General features: G+C 38.0%; 3 protein-coding genes across 6 annotated transcripts; 1 reads left to right on the forward strand and 2 right to left on the reverse strand.

Moving 5' to 3' along the window:
- Positions 1-53: 53 nt before the first annotated feature.
- LOC106158719 (ras-related protein Rab-9A) lies at positions 54-6,028 on the reverse strand. Of its 2 annotated transcripts, XR_015333474.1 has the most exons (3): positions 5,840-6,028; positions 561-3,216; positions 54-478 (listed from the first exon to the last, which is right to left on the reverse strand). XR_015333474.1 is itself a non-coding variant. In XM_013534799.3 (2 exons), the coding sequence occupies exon 2, from the start codon at positions 3,015-3,017 to the stop codon at positions 2,394-2,396; it is 624 nt and encodes a 207-aa protein (XP_013390253.2). In that variant the 5' UTR covers positions 3,018-3,216; positions 5,840-6,028; the 3' UTR covers positions 54-2,393. The 2 variants fall into 2 exon arrangements, 1 of the variants encoding a protein (XP_013390253.2); XM_013534799.3 differs by having other exon boundaries at positions 54-3,216.
- A 2,076-nt stretch (positions 6,029-8,104) lies between these two features.
- On the forward strand, positions 8,105-10,101 carry LOC147763227 (uncharacterized). The gene is made up of 4 exons (XM_087009683.1): positions 8,105-8,397; positions 8,714-8,848; positions 9,674-9,756; positions 9,970-10,101. Exons 1-3 carry the CDS (start codon positions 8,256-8,258, stop codon positions 9,712-9,714), a joined length of 318 nt encoding a protein of 105 aa, XP_086865809.1. The 5' UTR covers positions 8,105-8,255; the 3' UTR covers positions 9,715-9,756; positions 9,970-10,101.
- A 402-nt stretch (positions 10,102-10,503) lies between these two features.
- LOC112041545 (uncharacterized) lies at positions 10,504-15,808 on the reverse strand. 3 transcript variants are annotated; one of them, XM_087009682.1, is made up of 2 exons: positions 15,608-15,808; positions 10,504-12,232 (listed from the first exon to the last, which is right to left on the reverse strand). In XM_087009682.1, the coding sequence occupies exon 2, from the start codon at positions 12,225-12,227 to the stop codon at positions 10,713-10,715; it is 1,515 nt and encodes a 504-aa protein (XP_086865808.1). In that variant the 5' UTR covers positions 12,228-12,232; positions 15,608-15,808; the 3' UTR covers positions 10,504-10,712. The 3 variants fall into 3 exon arrangements, with proteins under 3 accessions (XP_086865808.1, XP_086865807.1, XP_086865806.1); XM_087009681.1 differs by lacking the exon at positions 15,608-15,808 and adding an exon at positions 15,229-15,383; XM_087009680.1 differs by lacking the exon at positions 15,608-15,808 and adding an exon at positions 13,667-14,418.
- Between the last annotated feature and the right edge of the window lie 698 nt (positions 15,809-16,506).

The raw sequence follows: 16,506 nt of genomic DNA on the forward strand, positions 1-16,506 counted from the left end.
AAACTACAGGCTATGTGAAGAAAATCCAAGGCAGAAAAGGACAAACTCCAGTACCGATTTATAAAACAACAATTGGCATGTTTATTATCTGATGGACAATACAGATATGACCAGATAAAATGAGATACCTTCTCTGATTACCAGTATCAAAATGATTAAAGAGTCAACAAATACACTTGGCTGGAAGTCTTTTGGCTGCACTCAGACACGAACTTATGGAAATTGTCTGATGTCCTCAGACAGCTTAATTATTGGCAAATAACACTGGAACCCCTTATTCCATATTTAATATAATGTGTTAACATAGAATATTATATCCAAAGTTATACCACTGTCTGCTTATGTAAACTGGACTCCATGCCAAGAAATTTTCTTCAATTTTCAAGTCCAGTGGGCATCTGCTGATTTAAAAGGGCCTTGAATGCACTCAAGGTCACCAGGAACTTCAACAGCAAAGATTCATGTATTCTGGTCCCTCCTGATAAAAAAAGATACACTGACTGTAATTCCTTTCCTACAATGGATTCAAGTTCTGTAAAACTGCAAAACTATCTACTTACCCATTTCTTGTTTGTTGGTCAGCCTTTTTAGTACACTGACCACAGGGTTTGTTAGTATCCTGTTAAAAAAATCATTGTATCGCCTATATTTTCATTTTGTGTACTTTTTCTAGAGGGCCCTGTTATCAGAGGGCACTTTTCAGAAGGTTACAAGGGTATCTAGAAAAACAAGATCAACCTGGAATGAAACCCAGGGTAGAAATCTCCACCTGACCACATACCTCAGTGGTCAATTACATTCTGGTTATGTTCTTAGGGATATATCTACAAAGGGCACTTTCCCTTGTCAATACATCCCTTTCAAAAAATATATGTAAAATATACGTTTTCAAACTTCTCTTTCACAGCCTCATGTTATGTGGTCATTGTAGTTATACGTGAGAATTTATAGAATACCATGATTTTGTCAATTTTCTGGATGTGAATTCATGGCCTCCTGTACTCAGTTGAAACTAATACCAGAGATATAGGGAGATTAGAAAGGGCTTTTTTCATTTATCACGCAGGTTTCCTTATCTGCTCCATATACATTATATCTATATTACCATACATGTGATCAGGGCATATGAGTGTATCAAAATATCTGTACCATTATGTGATCACGGCATATAACTCTAACAACAATTGTCTTTAACACCATGAACTCCAAAACAAACATGACTAGCTGATATCTCAGATATGAAATTTAACAAACTGTTCTAATGCCACTTATCTCATACTATTTTTCGTCCATTAGAAAAATAATTCAATTGAGAACTTGACAAATTAAATCAGGAAAAAAATGACAGTATATTTAAATATGTAGCTGGCCATTATTTAGAAACAGTTATGAAAAAGTATATAGCAGTATGATAATTTGATAAGTGACCCTTTCTCCTTTCAAAAAAGTTTTAACATCCTGTTGATTTACAATAAATGAAATAACCTTTCACCTTCATATTACACTTGGGAAACAGTCTGCAATGCATCATGAAAATTTATGTTAAGCAAGGTTTGCATGTTGCAAGGCACAAATTATATTATTAGCATAATGGCATACACAAAGCTTGTCCTGTATGCGCATAATATATATCATAACTTGATGATTTACAAAATATTCCTTGAATATCTTTATTTCTTTCTTATTTGTGTGGGTAACTGGAATAATTGCCACTCCTTGTTGTAGTTTAATACACAGGTACTACTCTCAGTAAAAATTTCCTAACATGTAATTTATGGTTCACCTGAAAGAAAAGATAAATAATATTTTTCTTATTCATTACCCAAAGTAAACCATTCTTGATATTTCACAAAAATTGCGAAAGTAGCATAATCCAAACTGTCATTTTGTGTACAAATGTACAAGCACCTGCAAGCTGCCACCAATTTCAAATTTTCCAATGCTCCTGAGTTTCAAGTTCTAAATTATCATAAAGCAAATCAGTTTCATCACACTTCTGAAAGATACTCAATACAACATCATATAATGTCATCAATTCTCTTATTGTTTTAGATATACTTATAAAGCAGAAATGCCTATGTCTCGAAATATACACATGTTATTTTTCGTCAATGTGATAACTCAGCCATCACTGTCAGGACTGACACTTTGAATTTTTAGTACTACAGATACTAGGTGTAAGCTCCTTGTTTTCAATGCTACTTCTACTACCACTCTCTGAGACAGACAAAAACAAGCAATTCACTTCATCATGACACCAAACCTAAAAATACAAAATAATTCTTTCTTGGACAATTCATACTTCTTCACAATGTACTACGCATTGTCTAATATTATCAAGTAATAAAACTGTCTTGAAATCTTCAAGCACACTTTCAATAAAATTATTCATATTAACTGCAGCAACCATCTTTTTTCCCAGCGCTTCTATTTCTCTGTGCCCTCAGGTCCACTACACCATCGTGGTTTATTTTAGCCTCAAAGTTGGCTTCTAATTGCACCACTCTTTGAACAGCCCACAGAAAGGCCTTGTCCACATTCGTAGAGTCCTTGGCGCTTGTTTCATAATATGGGAGTTTCCCATTCTGTTGACACCATACTTTAGCGTCACCTTCCATCACTTCTCGGTGTTCAACATCCACTTTATTACCCAGTACCACAAATGGAAAACTGTCCGCGTCCTGAACGTCAGCGTAATAAAGGAATTCCTTCATCCACATTGCTAAATTCTTAAAACTCTGAACATCATCCACTGCAAAAGTTAGCAGGCAACAGTCTGCTCCTCGGTAAAATGGTGTCCGTAAACTTTTAAAACGTTCCTGGCCAGCCGTGTCCCAAATCTGCATTGTGTATGTCTCCCCATCCAATACGACGTCCTTGTTTAGGAACTCTACTCCTATGGTATGGAATGATTGAGCATCAAATTTGTTACTGACAAAACGGTTCATTAACGAAGACTTCCCGACACCTCCATCTCCAAGAAGGACCACCTTTAGTAATTTCGGTTTACCTGCCATAACTGCTATAAGTTTTTATTTTCCAAGAATTCAACCTTGGTCCTCAAGATATTTTGAGTACTTCACTTGCTTCTAATTTGTTTGTAATCCAGATTTTTTCTGTTATTTCTTTTGTTCTGAGGTCCTTTTTTTTTACATTTCTCAGTCTACATCCAGTGCAATAGGAGGAAGGTCAATAAATAGGCTGAGCAATTTCTACCTGAAAAATAAAATAAAATATAACCATAAAGTACTGTGTATATCACATCTTTACTAATTACAGAGCTCTTAAATGTGAATTCATATCAAAATCATTTTAATTACATTTTCAACCTTTTAAAGAATAAAGAAAACAAAAACATCATTACATATTATATGTGCACATGAATAATTGTTCACAGGTCAACTGAAAATGTTATCAAACCATATTAATTATTTACTAAACCCCAAGATTGCATACTTTTTACCTTCCCATTCCTTTATCTTATTGTGGAGTCATGTGCTTCTGTACAGGCATATAAAAAATACCTGGCCCATCTGACCAAAAAGACAATTTATGCACTGCACAGTATTACTGTACTATATAAACATGTCAAAATGCAGTCACTGTCAAGTCATGTGCTATTTAGTTCCAGAATCACATACTCCTTTTGGTGACATTCAACAGAGTATTTACTAGTTATTTCACAATTGTATTTTAACTATGTTAAATATGATTAATTGAAAAACTAGGTTTGTCTCATTCTTTTGATTATTTAACAATATGACAGTTATGCCTGACTACAGTCATTTAAGAGAGTGAACATTTTCTGCAATGCACTGGGTATGCAGCAATTGAATGAAAAATTACGACTTAATTTTTAATATGGGAATGCCACACTGCAGTCAAAACTTGGAAGCCGATGTGCTGTTTCGGTATATGAATTTTTTAAAAATGGTACTGGACCTCTAAGTAGACAAATAAGGTTGGGAATAGTGGCTTACACATACTCATTACTCAGTGCTTCTTTAATGCAGGACTCTCTGACATTGCATTACGTTGTTTCATTAGAAACCAGGGGCCATATTCTTAAAAGGTTATAACTTTATCCTTGTAACTGTTCACGTAAGTCTGATTGTTCACATATGTTGGCATTCTTGAAGATTTGTTTAAAAAAGTTTAAAAGTTTTGAGAATAAAGCCCACAGAGTCAAGTGCCAGGGATGTGCTACTGTGGGCTCCATACTAGTAGCTCACAGTCCTATGTAATCCAGGAAACTTGGCAACTACTAGCATCATTTACATACATTTGACACAATTATTGATAGCACATGTACCCCCAATACACTCCCTTTGATATCACATGCTAAGTTCACATACACCCCAGTACCATTAAAGCATATATAAACAATATTGATCTTTGGAGACAGACCTATATCACATTCCTAGCAACTCTAATGAGATGTCAATGCATGTAGTGACATATACCTGGTATTCTTACAATATAACTTGCCAGGTAAAACAAGTACAACAATGGCAACTCAGTGAGTCAGAGTCACACTGTGATCTTCAAGTAAGCTACCAGTAGGCTAGCAGTACTTACAACATCCTACATACAGATTGCTGCCAATTTACTAAGATCTGTAGGCAGAGGGGGGGGGGGGGGGGGGGGGGGGGGGGGGGGGGGGGGGTATTTGAAAGAACAGGGCTTTTGGCCAGAGAAGGTCTGCCTTAATTGGATAATTGAACAAGGTTGTGATGCCAAGATGGGTCAAATAAGGGCATAAAAGGGTATGCTGCTGCAGAAAAAGACTCCCCTTCCCTTTGATATGCTAACTATATATCAGACCTCGCTGTCCAAAAAAGTAATAATAATAATAAATAATAATAGATGAAACTAAAAGCCATGAAAGGTATTTCTATCTTCTATGCCATTATAAAATAACTGTTCAATAATTTCAGTTAAACATACCACACATTTTCCACAAGTCACCAACAGAATTCTCTCTCAGTATTTTCCCTTTTCTTCACACTTGTTTTTGTACTATCTGAGCCATTACGTACATGTAAATTCACAAACACTACAAGTGGAATTTTCAGTTTTAAATACTGTTTCCACCCCAGTCTGAGATAAATGATGACTTATCGTCAATCTCAAATTTCACTAGTGTACACTGTAACAGCTAGAGTGCTTCACTATATTAATAACCATTACTAAGATCTGTTAGTGTCAAAGTTTGAGTGACCACAATGTACTTATACAGCCCATCATGGTGACTCAAGATCTTGTGTGAGGATGCAACTCTCAGTATCACGGTTACAATTGTGTATGTACACTTAAATCAATGATGTTACAGTCTTGAACTTCCCACTTTCTAACATGGTGACGGTAATATACAGTATAGTGTAACATATACATGTAGTGTAGCACTGGCACTGTGTGGTAGATATAGTGATACATATATGTGGCGGTATTAGACACCGAGCAGTAGATGTACTAGAACAGTGTACTGTGCCTGTACCCCTGTACCCAGTTCTACTTTTGAATTTCAACCATGACTGCATTTTATGAATATATATGCTTCATTCCAAACTGCATGAGACTTATACTTGACTTAACCTGTGTTCAAAGTAACTGCCAGAGTTCTACTGGAGTACTAGTTTTACAACAGTACACGAAAGTCCCCGAGACTAAAACCATCAATATAATGTACGCGTACGTACAGTATCCCAGGTCAGTTAATGAGTTACTTAACTGTGTAATTTTAATTGACCGTTAACGTGTCAACTCCGTAATTGCCTAACGTATATCAACATTAAAAGACGACCTTCAAAAGTATCTCTGGCCTAAACAAGATACTCACGTTCTATATAAACAGACGAATAATCTGTCGATTGTAAGAGCTCTCATTTGGTCGCTTCCGCATCATTATTATCTCTGCACAGTATGATCGTGACAACATGGAGGCGGAGTGTCATCATGTGACTGCCATGTGACGTTGATTCTGATTGCTACAGTTGAGACGGAGCGTATACTGTGCTAAAGGAAGGACTGCGAATCCGTTGTTATGTTGTCTTAGATCCGAAATGTAACGAAAATGTAACTTGTTTCCGCTAAAAAGAAAACATAAGAAAAGAGAAAGAAAGAAAGAAAGAAATCATTGTTTGATTTAATTCAATACAATTCACGGATCTATCTAATCTATTCCGGTACATGTGATATGACTGTTACCCGTTCTTTAATAATGGAATTATAACTAGGGGTCCCTACCTCACCAATTTGTTTCACTTCAATGAAAGGACAGAAAGGCGGCGTGGGAAAAGAGATGAAGACGAGTAAATTTTATCGAACGTAAATCCGTTAATTTAAGGTTAATCAAACTTCATCAATCGTTTAAAAGCTTTTAAATGTATGTAGGCCTAGGCCTACTATGAAAGGTACCTTAATTAACGCTGGGTTGTTCTATGAAGTAATGGAATTGAACGATTTAACATTATTGAACGATCATACTCACCAAAATGAAGTATTTCATTTAAAAATATCAACCCTATATGCACTAGTGTCAGCTGTGAAAATAATGAGAAATTTTGAGTATATAAGTTCATCAATTATTTAAACAAGGGGACAAAGCTTAGGCCCTACATCCCGATTGTGGTTTTTTAGCACTCATTCATCTTTAAGAACAAACTTTGGAAAATATGTATGTTCAGAACACATACAAAATTTCTAAAAGAGACCAGTAGACCACCATAATGTTGGATTAAGGAATGGACTTAAATTGCTAGAAAACCTAGTTATTAAGTATTACTGGCAATCATATTCATGTAGATAGTTTGTCGCTTGTCACCACTAAGTATTTTTTAATACAACATGATTAATTCTGAAATTACATCGGAATTGTATACTTAAAGACTAGTTACAAACAGTCTATGGCAGAAGGCAATCAAAAGACACCCTGACGTTCCAAACAGAAATTATCGCGCGTCTCTGTTAAAATTCAATACAGTGGGGAGGACCGAATTTTACTTTTATTCTCTTATTTTTATATAGAAATATTTTAATAGAAAATGGCATTTCATGGATCTGGTATTGCAACGATTTAGAAATTAAAACGAACGTCCGTGTGCCTGCTCACTCGTCTACGTGTACGTCAGTTGGGCTTTTTAATTAAAAGATTAATTCATTTATTTATTAATCAATTTATTTTAAAAAACTTGATGGCGAAAAGCATTTGATCTGCGGCGTTCAATCTCTTCATTGTTGCCAAACTAGTCTGAAAATAGACATTGTTCACAAAACTCGGGGTACAAAACCACCTTCAGTTGGCCTCTAGTCTGACTAAGTCATTATGAGACATAGTCATATATGTTAAATGTGAAATGTTAATTGAATTTCTATTAGATGCGCATTGTTTAATGGCATTGACTGTGAACAAACAGTATATAAGCAGACCCCCCATTCCTCGAAAGCATATTTGCTTGTGAAGAATATACAAGGTGAGTGAAGATCTGAAATTTTATTTTTCTGAATTTAACCACATTCACAGACTTGGCTTTTCAGTCCGGTGTACACTGCTAAGTACTGGCTGAGCTATCGACCTTAGCGAGGATTGAGTCTCAGATTAGGTTTTCTGACTGCAAACAAAAGAAATGCTTGAATTTCGTTTATGTTCAAGACTTAGGGTGCGCTCACAATGAATGTATCGTACTAGCTAGTGCACACTATCTCCCCGGGTACTCTCGCTGAATGCAATCAGATCAATAGGTTAACACTTCTCCTCCTAGCTTTGAGTAAAATACATGTACAGAAAAGCTGGTGAACATACGAGTACGTTTTCATATACAAAAAAAAAAAAAAAAGCTGGTGATTATACGAGTAGGCCTACGTATGCGTTGGAAACAAGGAGGGGCGTGTTTATCTGTTGGTCAGGGAGAATCCCAGCTGAGTTTGTGCACACTAGATGGTACGAAACATTCATTGTAAACGCACCAATCAAATAAAGATCGACTGCTGAACGTGGACAAGATACTTGAAGCTCAGCTGGTATACGGCAGTTTGCGTCGGACTGCAGGCTACGAACAAGATACACTTTTTTCTTCTTTAGTACATAAGGAAAATGTCATGAATTATGGCACGGTTGTATAAAACATTCAAATCAAGAGTTTGCTCGCTTTCTATCTGAGAATCTACAAAAATATTAATATATCGGCATCATTTAACTGAAATTATAAGGTTAATAAACAACTTTTCGGCATTTTACATACAGCTGCAAATTAAACATGTTCCGCTGTGTGTGTGTACTGGCGTTGGTGGCCGCAGTTGCAAGTGTCAGCCCCCCGGGGTGTGGCTGGAAGATCAGAACAGATGGCACACTTGACTGTTGTGAGCAAATTGGGGACTGCGCGTGCTTCATACCGGAGGGTAAGTGAACTGTTGCAAGATCTTGTAATACTTTATTGAATGTCGGATTATTTATATTAAGAGGAAGAAATTATTTGCTCGGTTAAATAATTGGTTGGTGTTGGAGGTGAGAGCGAATGACACTAATTATCCTCTATACCAGGCCACGGAGAGAATTTTTGCACTACATATATTTACAAAAATTATGTCAAAAATTACATGCACATTTCTGAGAACAGCGAAATATTTTGCACAGAATTGACGTAATCATTCAGCTGGCCCCTGGTAGAGACTAGAGCAGTATTTATTTCATATTATATTATTTTTTCACTCATAGGCTCCTCTTGGCCCGCCGACAAGCCCACCCCCATTTGTGGCGCAGAGCCACCAGGTTGCACGTGGCAACTGAAACCCAACGGTAAACTGAAGTGTTGCATAAACCGGCCCGACTGCGCATGCTTCATACCGAACGGTAAGCAACACAAGCATGTGACCTTTTTCACATAGGACGGTGCAGCTCTGTATCGCACCAGTTTTAAATTAATTGCCTGGGTAATACCTAATAGAGTCACCTCAACCAATGAGCTCACCCGCATTCGGCACGGTCAGTTAACTGGATTCATTTAGATTGGCTATGTTAATTTGGGGATTGTGAAAGTGGTTAACCCTAACCTACACCCCTACCCCCCCTCCTCCCCGCCCCCCCCCCCCCCCTCCCTTTGTAGGATCAAACTGGTGCGTCTCAGAAAACTGCCCCGCTCGATGTGAAAATGACCACATACAAACCACCCACAGAACGTAGACATCTTTGGAAGCTTCAACTAGATACCATAAATATTGAAAGTAAAAGTTCTATTTCTTTCTTTTTTGTTTTTGTTTTATGGGCAGAATTAAGTAAAATGATTGTGTAATTAATTATGATTATAGAACTGAGATACACATATAACATTTCGCCTGGATGTTAGAAATTGCAGCATGTCAAACGAGATCAGACGTGAAGCTTTTTATGGAAATAGAACGTTTAAAATTGTCTGATGGTCTGTGAAAAAATCCAAAATGTATCTAGTGAAAATTTAAAGGATTTATTAAAGAGATGGAGAAAGTGTCAAAAACACACGAATATTCAGTTTTATGTTATTTATTTTTTTTTTCAATTTCAAATGAATAAACAATACACTTTTACCGTTCATTGATCAGCCACTTTCCACGGCATTTCTATAAGACCAACATATAATAAACGGGAACATTTGTAACAGACCTAGATTTAGAGGACTTAATTAGTTTCTCGTACCTATAGGTTTCGAATGGCCCGCTGATAAGCCTACGCCGTTATGTTGATCTGAACAATGGCATAAGTACATATGACGACACAGTAGCCTTGTAAGTTTCTTTTTCCATTATCATTTAGATCTATTATTTATTTATTTATTTATTTATTTGTACACGTACGAAGTCAGGAAAATAAAGTCACGGCAACATTCTCATTGTGATCTATTGAGGCACTAGACGTAATTTTTATTCTAAATAATGATATTTCAAAGAATAGTGAAATTCTCTAAGTGATATATTATGGCTTCTGTTTTCTTATTTCAGTTTTCCTTGGGCACATGAGAACGGCAACACTCAGGACTTGGACATAATAACGTTTTATGTCCAGGCTCAGGAAAAAGATATATCATCATATGAAATGGCGATTAAGAAGACATAACAATCTGTGCGTTATTACAAAATAAAACTTTTAAGATTCGATGTTATATTATCCTTTTTTCTTTCGATAAACACCATTTGGGTTTAACGTTTGTGTCTGCCATCTTACGGTGCAAAGATTATACAGTACAAAAAACACCAAAAAGACTTCAAAGTAAAGGTAGTTTTAGAAAAAAACACTTGCTCGCTCTCAGAAATATAAGGTTTCGTCACGAGAAAAGGTGTTTTGCCTCTTCTAGGTTTTGAATAAAGGTTGAACTTCGTTGCCTGATTTGATGGGATGTATATGATATTTGATCAAACAAAATTCGCATAAAACACACGTTTAGAAAATTTCAACGAATGGTGACACCATTTACTTGCAACCAGTGCATAACGAAAAAGGGTACCTCAAATAGAAACACAATACAACATAAAAAATATTCTAGATAATTTTTTACTTATTTCCTGATACCTCTCAGCCATATTACACTCATTTCCCACCCGTTACCACCCCTTCGCACCATTAAAATTTAAAATTTATCCAAAAATTATTCTCTTTAAACGCTGCTTCAAGTACATGTACGAGTGTAATGTGCACACCGGTAAGAGTAGCACCGTTCATTGAGAACCCTGTATTGCACAATTTGTCACAGTCCGCACATACTTTTAAAGAGTAGATGCGCGAGCGTCTTCCCCACTTCTCCCACGGTATGATCAAAGTGACCCCACTTCCTGCATAAGTAATGACAGCCGCAGTGATTTTCATAATACAAAGGGCGTGTGACGTGTAAAGAATCTATGACGTCAACATCTACGTCACGCAGCTTGGCTTCCATCCAAGCGTTTGCTGCGGAAGAGATGGGGTTACTACGAAATCCTGCCTGTGTTACACCTCGCGGATAAGCTATCTGCTGCATCCACAGAACCCTGCTCTTGCTCCAAAACGGATCCTGTTTAAAACTTTTCAGAGCGTTCGCCAACTTTTGTGAAGATTCTTCAAAGAACCCCATGGGTCCTCTCATCCAAAAATCCCACTGTCCAGTCATAAGGATAACAACGTCGTTTTGGGTTCGAACGCTACTCTGATCTTTAGTTAAGTTGACTAGTCTTTCTATGGTGGTATCGGGCCAGGGTGCCCACAGAATTGAGATCTTTGGTTCCGGAATGTAGTCATAATGCCGGTGGTAGGTCACGTTCGCCATATTGTACCCTAAAAGTTCTATGAAATAATCCCCCGTGTTACGCAAATGGGAATCACCAATAAATGTGATCGAGTTCAGTTTATTGTAACAGCGGGTCACCTCTCGCCGGGGCATGTAGTTAAATACACACCTGTCCTCTGTCCCCCACCGCCAACCATTTTGTGTTTTAAGCCAACGCCCACCGAGGTAGTCCTTTATAGTTTTATTTTGGCAGTGAGTTTGAGATATTTTGGCCAGTGAAGTGTCATTTAATGAGGCGATTTTCCTTGCTGTGTTATAGGGGGAGCACCACTGGAATTGCTTTAGTAGCTTGTTGAGCTCTGGCCTCACGTCGCCGTGGGATCTCTGTAAAAATGGTTCAAACTCTAGGTACTGGAGAATAACCTTGACGTCAACACACCCGCTCACTAGGGGGCAGCACGCAGTGTAGTTTCCATCAAAACTGTCATGAACATCACACAGCACTTTCTCTTCTCCTTCTAAAGCAATTCGAAACGTGCTTCCGCCCTTGGTTGGCTGTTTCCCCTTGAATTCACGTATGTATAGCTTTAAATGTTTGCCAGATGTCTTGAAACGGATATTGTGCGAAAATTTATCTGAAAATAAGCTTCGATTACGGGTAATTTTTCTATATTGCTGATACACTATTTCATAATACTGAAATATCCTGTCAAACTCTGCCTTCAGTTCAGCTAAAGTAGTATAATTAATATCTCGGTGATGCATTCCAAATGTTCTCCACGAATGAATGGCTTGATCAAGCTCACTGTTTTTGTAGGTCGAAACTTGGCAACCTTCAAAACCGTCTTTCGTTCTTGGTCGGTTGTAAGCTGCATCTACAGGGTTATGTTTGTAGTCTAATGTAGAAACCAAGACAACCCCACCGCTCCGAAATACGTATAACAAGCCAACGCATACGAATCCAATTGCAATGAATACTTTGGCGTTCCAGCTTTTCATCGTTCCTGGAAAATAAGGACACCAAAAGTAAACTAATCTTTTCACCTGCATAAGTTATAATTTTTTCGTAATGTCGATTCAATGAACTAAACAAACATACTTTGATTTTAGATACCTAGGTTTTAAGCGTAAAATTCCACAGTACGTACATGTACGCATTAACGCCAGATAACTCGACTTGTCGCGCAAGACGAGTAATATAAGGGGGCTTTCCCAGAGTTTTAGATCGATCTAAAGATTAAGTTTTAGATCGACCTAACTCCCTGGGGGTTCAGGCTAAATTGCAGTCAGCCGAGCGGACACCATAGTTAATTACCCCCTTACAGCTTTTAGTAGGCGGGACAGACGCTTAAGCCGGCCAAGCTGACAGTAATCTAGTGAGACTCCCCACAGGAATAGATCGATCTAAAAATCTATGGAAATGGGGTGTAAGGGTGTTCCGTAAACACGATCCGGACAATCACAGAAGCATGAATATTCGAGGTAGATTTCCGTCTCACAATAAGCCTATGAGCCGGACAATGCGACCCTTCTTCCACTATCAAACATTACATAAACACACCCAATAAATAAAATAAAGGGTGGTCATCATAATGACGGTCGATGACCAGTGAAACTCAAAGTATATTAATTCATTGCACTTATTGAGGAGCATTCTAAAAAATTTTTTTTATTAAAAATCATTTTGTTTAAGGGATCACTGTAGCAGCGTTGACAGCTTAATATCCTAACAGATCTGAGCATTTTTATAACTGTGGTGCTTTGAACCCTGGAAGTATTGAAAGCGTCGGGTTCTACTCTACATTGTAACAAGTGTCCACACAATAAGTAACAATCCGTTATTGCACAGCGCACCTTTCTCCAGTGCAGGGTGTTTGCACAAATATTCAATTTGCTTCACGCTGACCAGACCTATTGTTACTGACAGGTGGCTGAACAGTAACTCAACAAACAGTAGGCGCTCAGATACCAATATTTTAAAGGGGGGCTAACTATTCATAAATGGGGGGCGGGAGGGCGCATAAAACTTAGCCCCTAGCATCATGCGCTTATGACTGACGTGCTTGAAAATAATGTGTTTGTTGGGGTCGAAGTCCCTTCTACATCCCCCCCCCCCCCCCCACACACACACACACACACACATGTATCCAGGCTGTAATTTATATTAAGAACCACACCGAAAGCTTGGTCTATGTGAAAAAAAAACAGCTAATATTCCGAAGTGTCGGAATGCGTTCACGAAGCATATCATTAAAAACTATGACTGAGCATTTCGGGAGGTTGGAGATGTGTGGTTTCACTAGTCTCCAGACACACCTTATGTCAAATTCAATAAACCAAAATCAATAAGGTGGGGTACAGACCATAAGCAAACAAAGCCTAAATTGAAATATATGCCACGTTCATGTCTTAACATATACATTACACGTCATACTTACAAAATGATTCTAAGGCATATCTAGTGCCCTGTCGAAGGTAAAATTATTGTCATCTTCAGTAAACTGTGCTCAACATAAAGAAGTACTCGGTCTTTGCGGCAGTCCTGACAATGTCAAACCTTTGCCAAGTCTCTTACTGCCGCCAACCCAGGTTAATGAAGCGAGGTGGCAACATCGTAATGACCCCGTTACATCACGGCGCCGGAATACCGTACAGGCAACATATAACAAGTCTCCCCACCAAGTAAATCTCCCTCCACGGGGAATGTCACATTATTCCGAATTCTTTCTTGTTGGGATCAAGATTAACAGTAGGCTACCGAAGTGGGATTATCCTGTACTGAAAGGGAACTCGTTCAGCAGAGCTACCTGATGTTTTATTATAAGCTCTTGACCTCTGATCTCGGCTAGCCAACGGGTGTGGTCAGTCCCAGAAAGTCACGGGCTCCAGTATGATGACACCCGTCGGTTCTGATATCATTATTTTTCCCGTTGAATAAAAAAAACTTACTATTACTACTTCAAACCAGGTACTGGTGTAAATGTAGATGTTAGTAAAAATATTCTGGTCACTGCAGTCAATATTGTCTTTTCAAAACTGTTACTTTACAACCATGTATAAATCCTTCTGTGAACAAATATTGATACACGGTCTTAACTTCAATCTCTTTTTTATGCAGCACTTTGTATTGGTACGGGTCTTTAGCCAGTGTAATCCTGCGCTTCACCATTTTGTTTCACCGTTAGCTGTGGTTTTCAGTGACTTCCAGAGAGATAAGAGACTAAAACTAAATACATCTTCAGCCCTGTCTCTTACAAAGAGGGGAGAGCCTGCAGAAATACTGAAAAATTGCACCGCACCCCTCAAAACGTTCGACATGTGAAAGTGCTTTTGCCGATTTTGTGGCCAGATATTTGCCACTTTCAATTTCCCAAATTTATTACATTTCTATTATTATTATCAAGGTGTAGTATATGAATTCATAGCACGCGACTTACTCCACTTACAGGCGTGAACTGTCATATTTCAAATTGATAGACCTACAATCACGTCGTCAGGTGACAGTAATGTGAGGGTTACTTCTCCCGCCTTTATGTTTTAACTCGATGTCTGTGATAAGAGGTGGTCCTCAAAAATAAATCTAACTGTCCATTTAGAATTCTTTCAGTCGTTCACGGACGTAAATGGACACTTGTTTAAATCTGCAATCGTCAGTTTAAGTTCAAAGATGCGCCAGATTTCTAGCCGAGAATGTCATGACGTCACTCAGAAAATATGAAACCGGTTTTTGGTGCTTTTAAAACAGCTCAATCAGTTCACTGTACTTTTCATACACAAAGATGGAAATGTTAGCCGGGTCAATATTGAACTCTGGCGGATTTTTACCCGTTTTAACGACTCTACCGACTAATTGGTTTGAAGGGATTAACAGTGGAATATAGCCTATACTTACCACAGACCGGTTCACTCAACAGCAGCTCCTCCTATACTTACACTACTAGCTCTACATCACAGTCCCGTTTAACTCTATATTGGTATATAAAACTATATATATACTTACGTTCTAATATTTCCCCTAAAGGCACGCCTGCTTTATTTTATCACAATTTCAGATTACGCCAGAGGCTCGAGAGGTCCACAGTAAAGAATTTTACCAACTTCATCACGCATTTAGTTGCTCCTAGCTAAGAGACGACTCTTAGGACCTCGTCCTATGAAACCAGCATTACAATACGTATATAAATCCTAATGCAGCAACGATTATATCACTAAAACCTTTAGAAGGAGTACGATCAAGACTCAGAGTCTGTTTTAACGTTGTATGTAAGCCAGGCTGTTATTTTTTCACCATAAAGCCACACACAAATGCTAAATGCACGTGTAAATAGGCGTTTACTTTTCAATCATGAAGTACCATCGAGAACTTTCTGTTTGCTTACTTTCGTCCTTCAGTAGAGTAACATCTACCAAGTATTACCTAAAGTTCTTTGGCTGACTTATGGAGGACTGACGGACCTAGCTGCCGTCTGCTTTTCTCTCTTCTCTTTCTCCAGACACACCCTTACAATCCACGGCCCACACGGACCCCAGCGCAAGGTATGCCCCGTTTCTAATACCCACCTGCTATTCACGCAGAAGCCCTCCAGCCGATTTTTGACTGCCAGCGCTAACAAAACACTTTTGTGCTATTGTGAAAAAATATTTGATCATATTCGTATAAGGTCAAAGTCGATTGTTATATGTGTAACTCGACCTGAACGTTAAAAAGTGGTGAACTGGTATGAATTGGATGATTATACCCGCACGTCTTTGCGCAGTGTTGGGTTGTCCTGTTTTTCTTGCGTATAAGTGTAGGTGGAGGTAGGTAAAAGTGTATTTAATGGGCAGGCCTTGGTTTAATTTTGTTTCTTAATAGATCTTTCATTTTGCTATAGTGAGAGCAACTATGTCAACTCTCAGAATACATAGTTCGTTTGAGACTGGAAATCAAAATTTTGATTTTGCACTACGTATAGGTTCTATGAGCATGCATAAATGAAGCAAGAAAATCAATTACAAAAAATATTACATCTCGTTATCTAAGCAGGAGAACCTTTAAGAAAAACGCGGAATGGGTGGAAAAACTTGCCGTCCTTCTTATAATGGACCGGAGATGTGGTCTTCTTGGAGCAGCACAAACGGACTTTTTTATATAAAAAAGCTAAATACAAACATCGAGTGATAAAAATTTAAGGTGAGTTATGGAATGGAAACACAAAATTGGAATGACTAATTTCAAACACGTTTTTTTCCTAACATATCCTCATATTAAGTAGTCACCCATCCCCTCAAAGAAAAA

This window comes from Lingula anatina, chromosome 3, assembly GCF_051362555.1.
Source record: "Lingula anatina isolate TDL-2025a chromosome 3, LinAna3.0, whole genome shotgun sequence".
NCBI classification, from domain to species: domain Eukaryota; kingdom Metazoa; phylum Brachiopoda; class Lingulata; order Lingulida; family Lingulidae; genus Lingula; species Lingula anatina.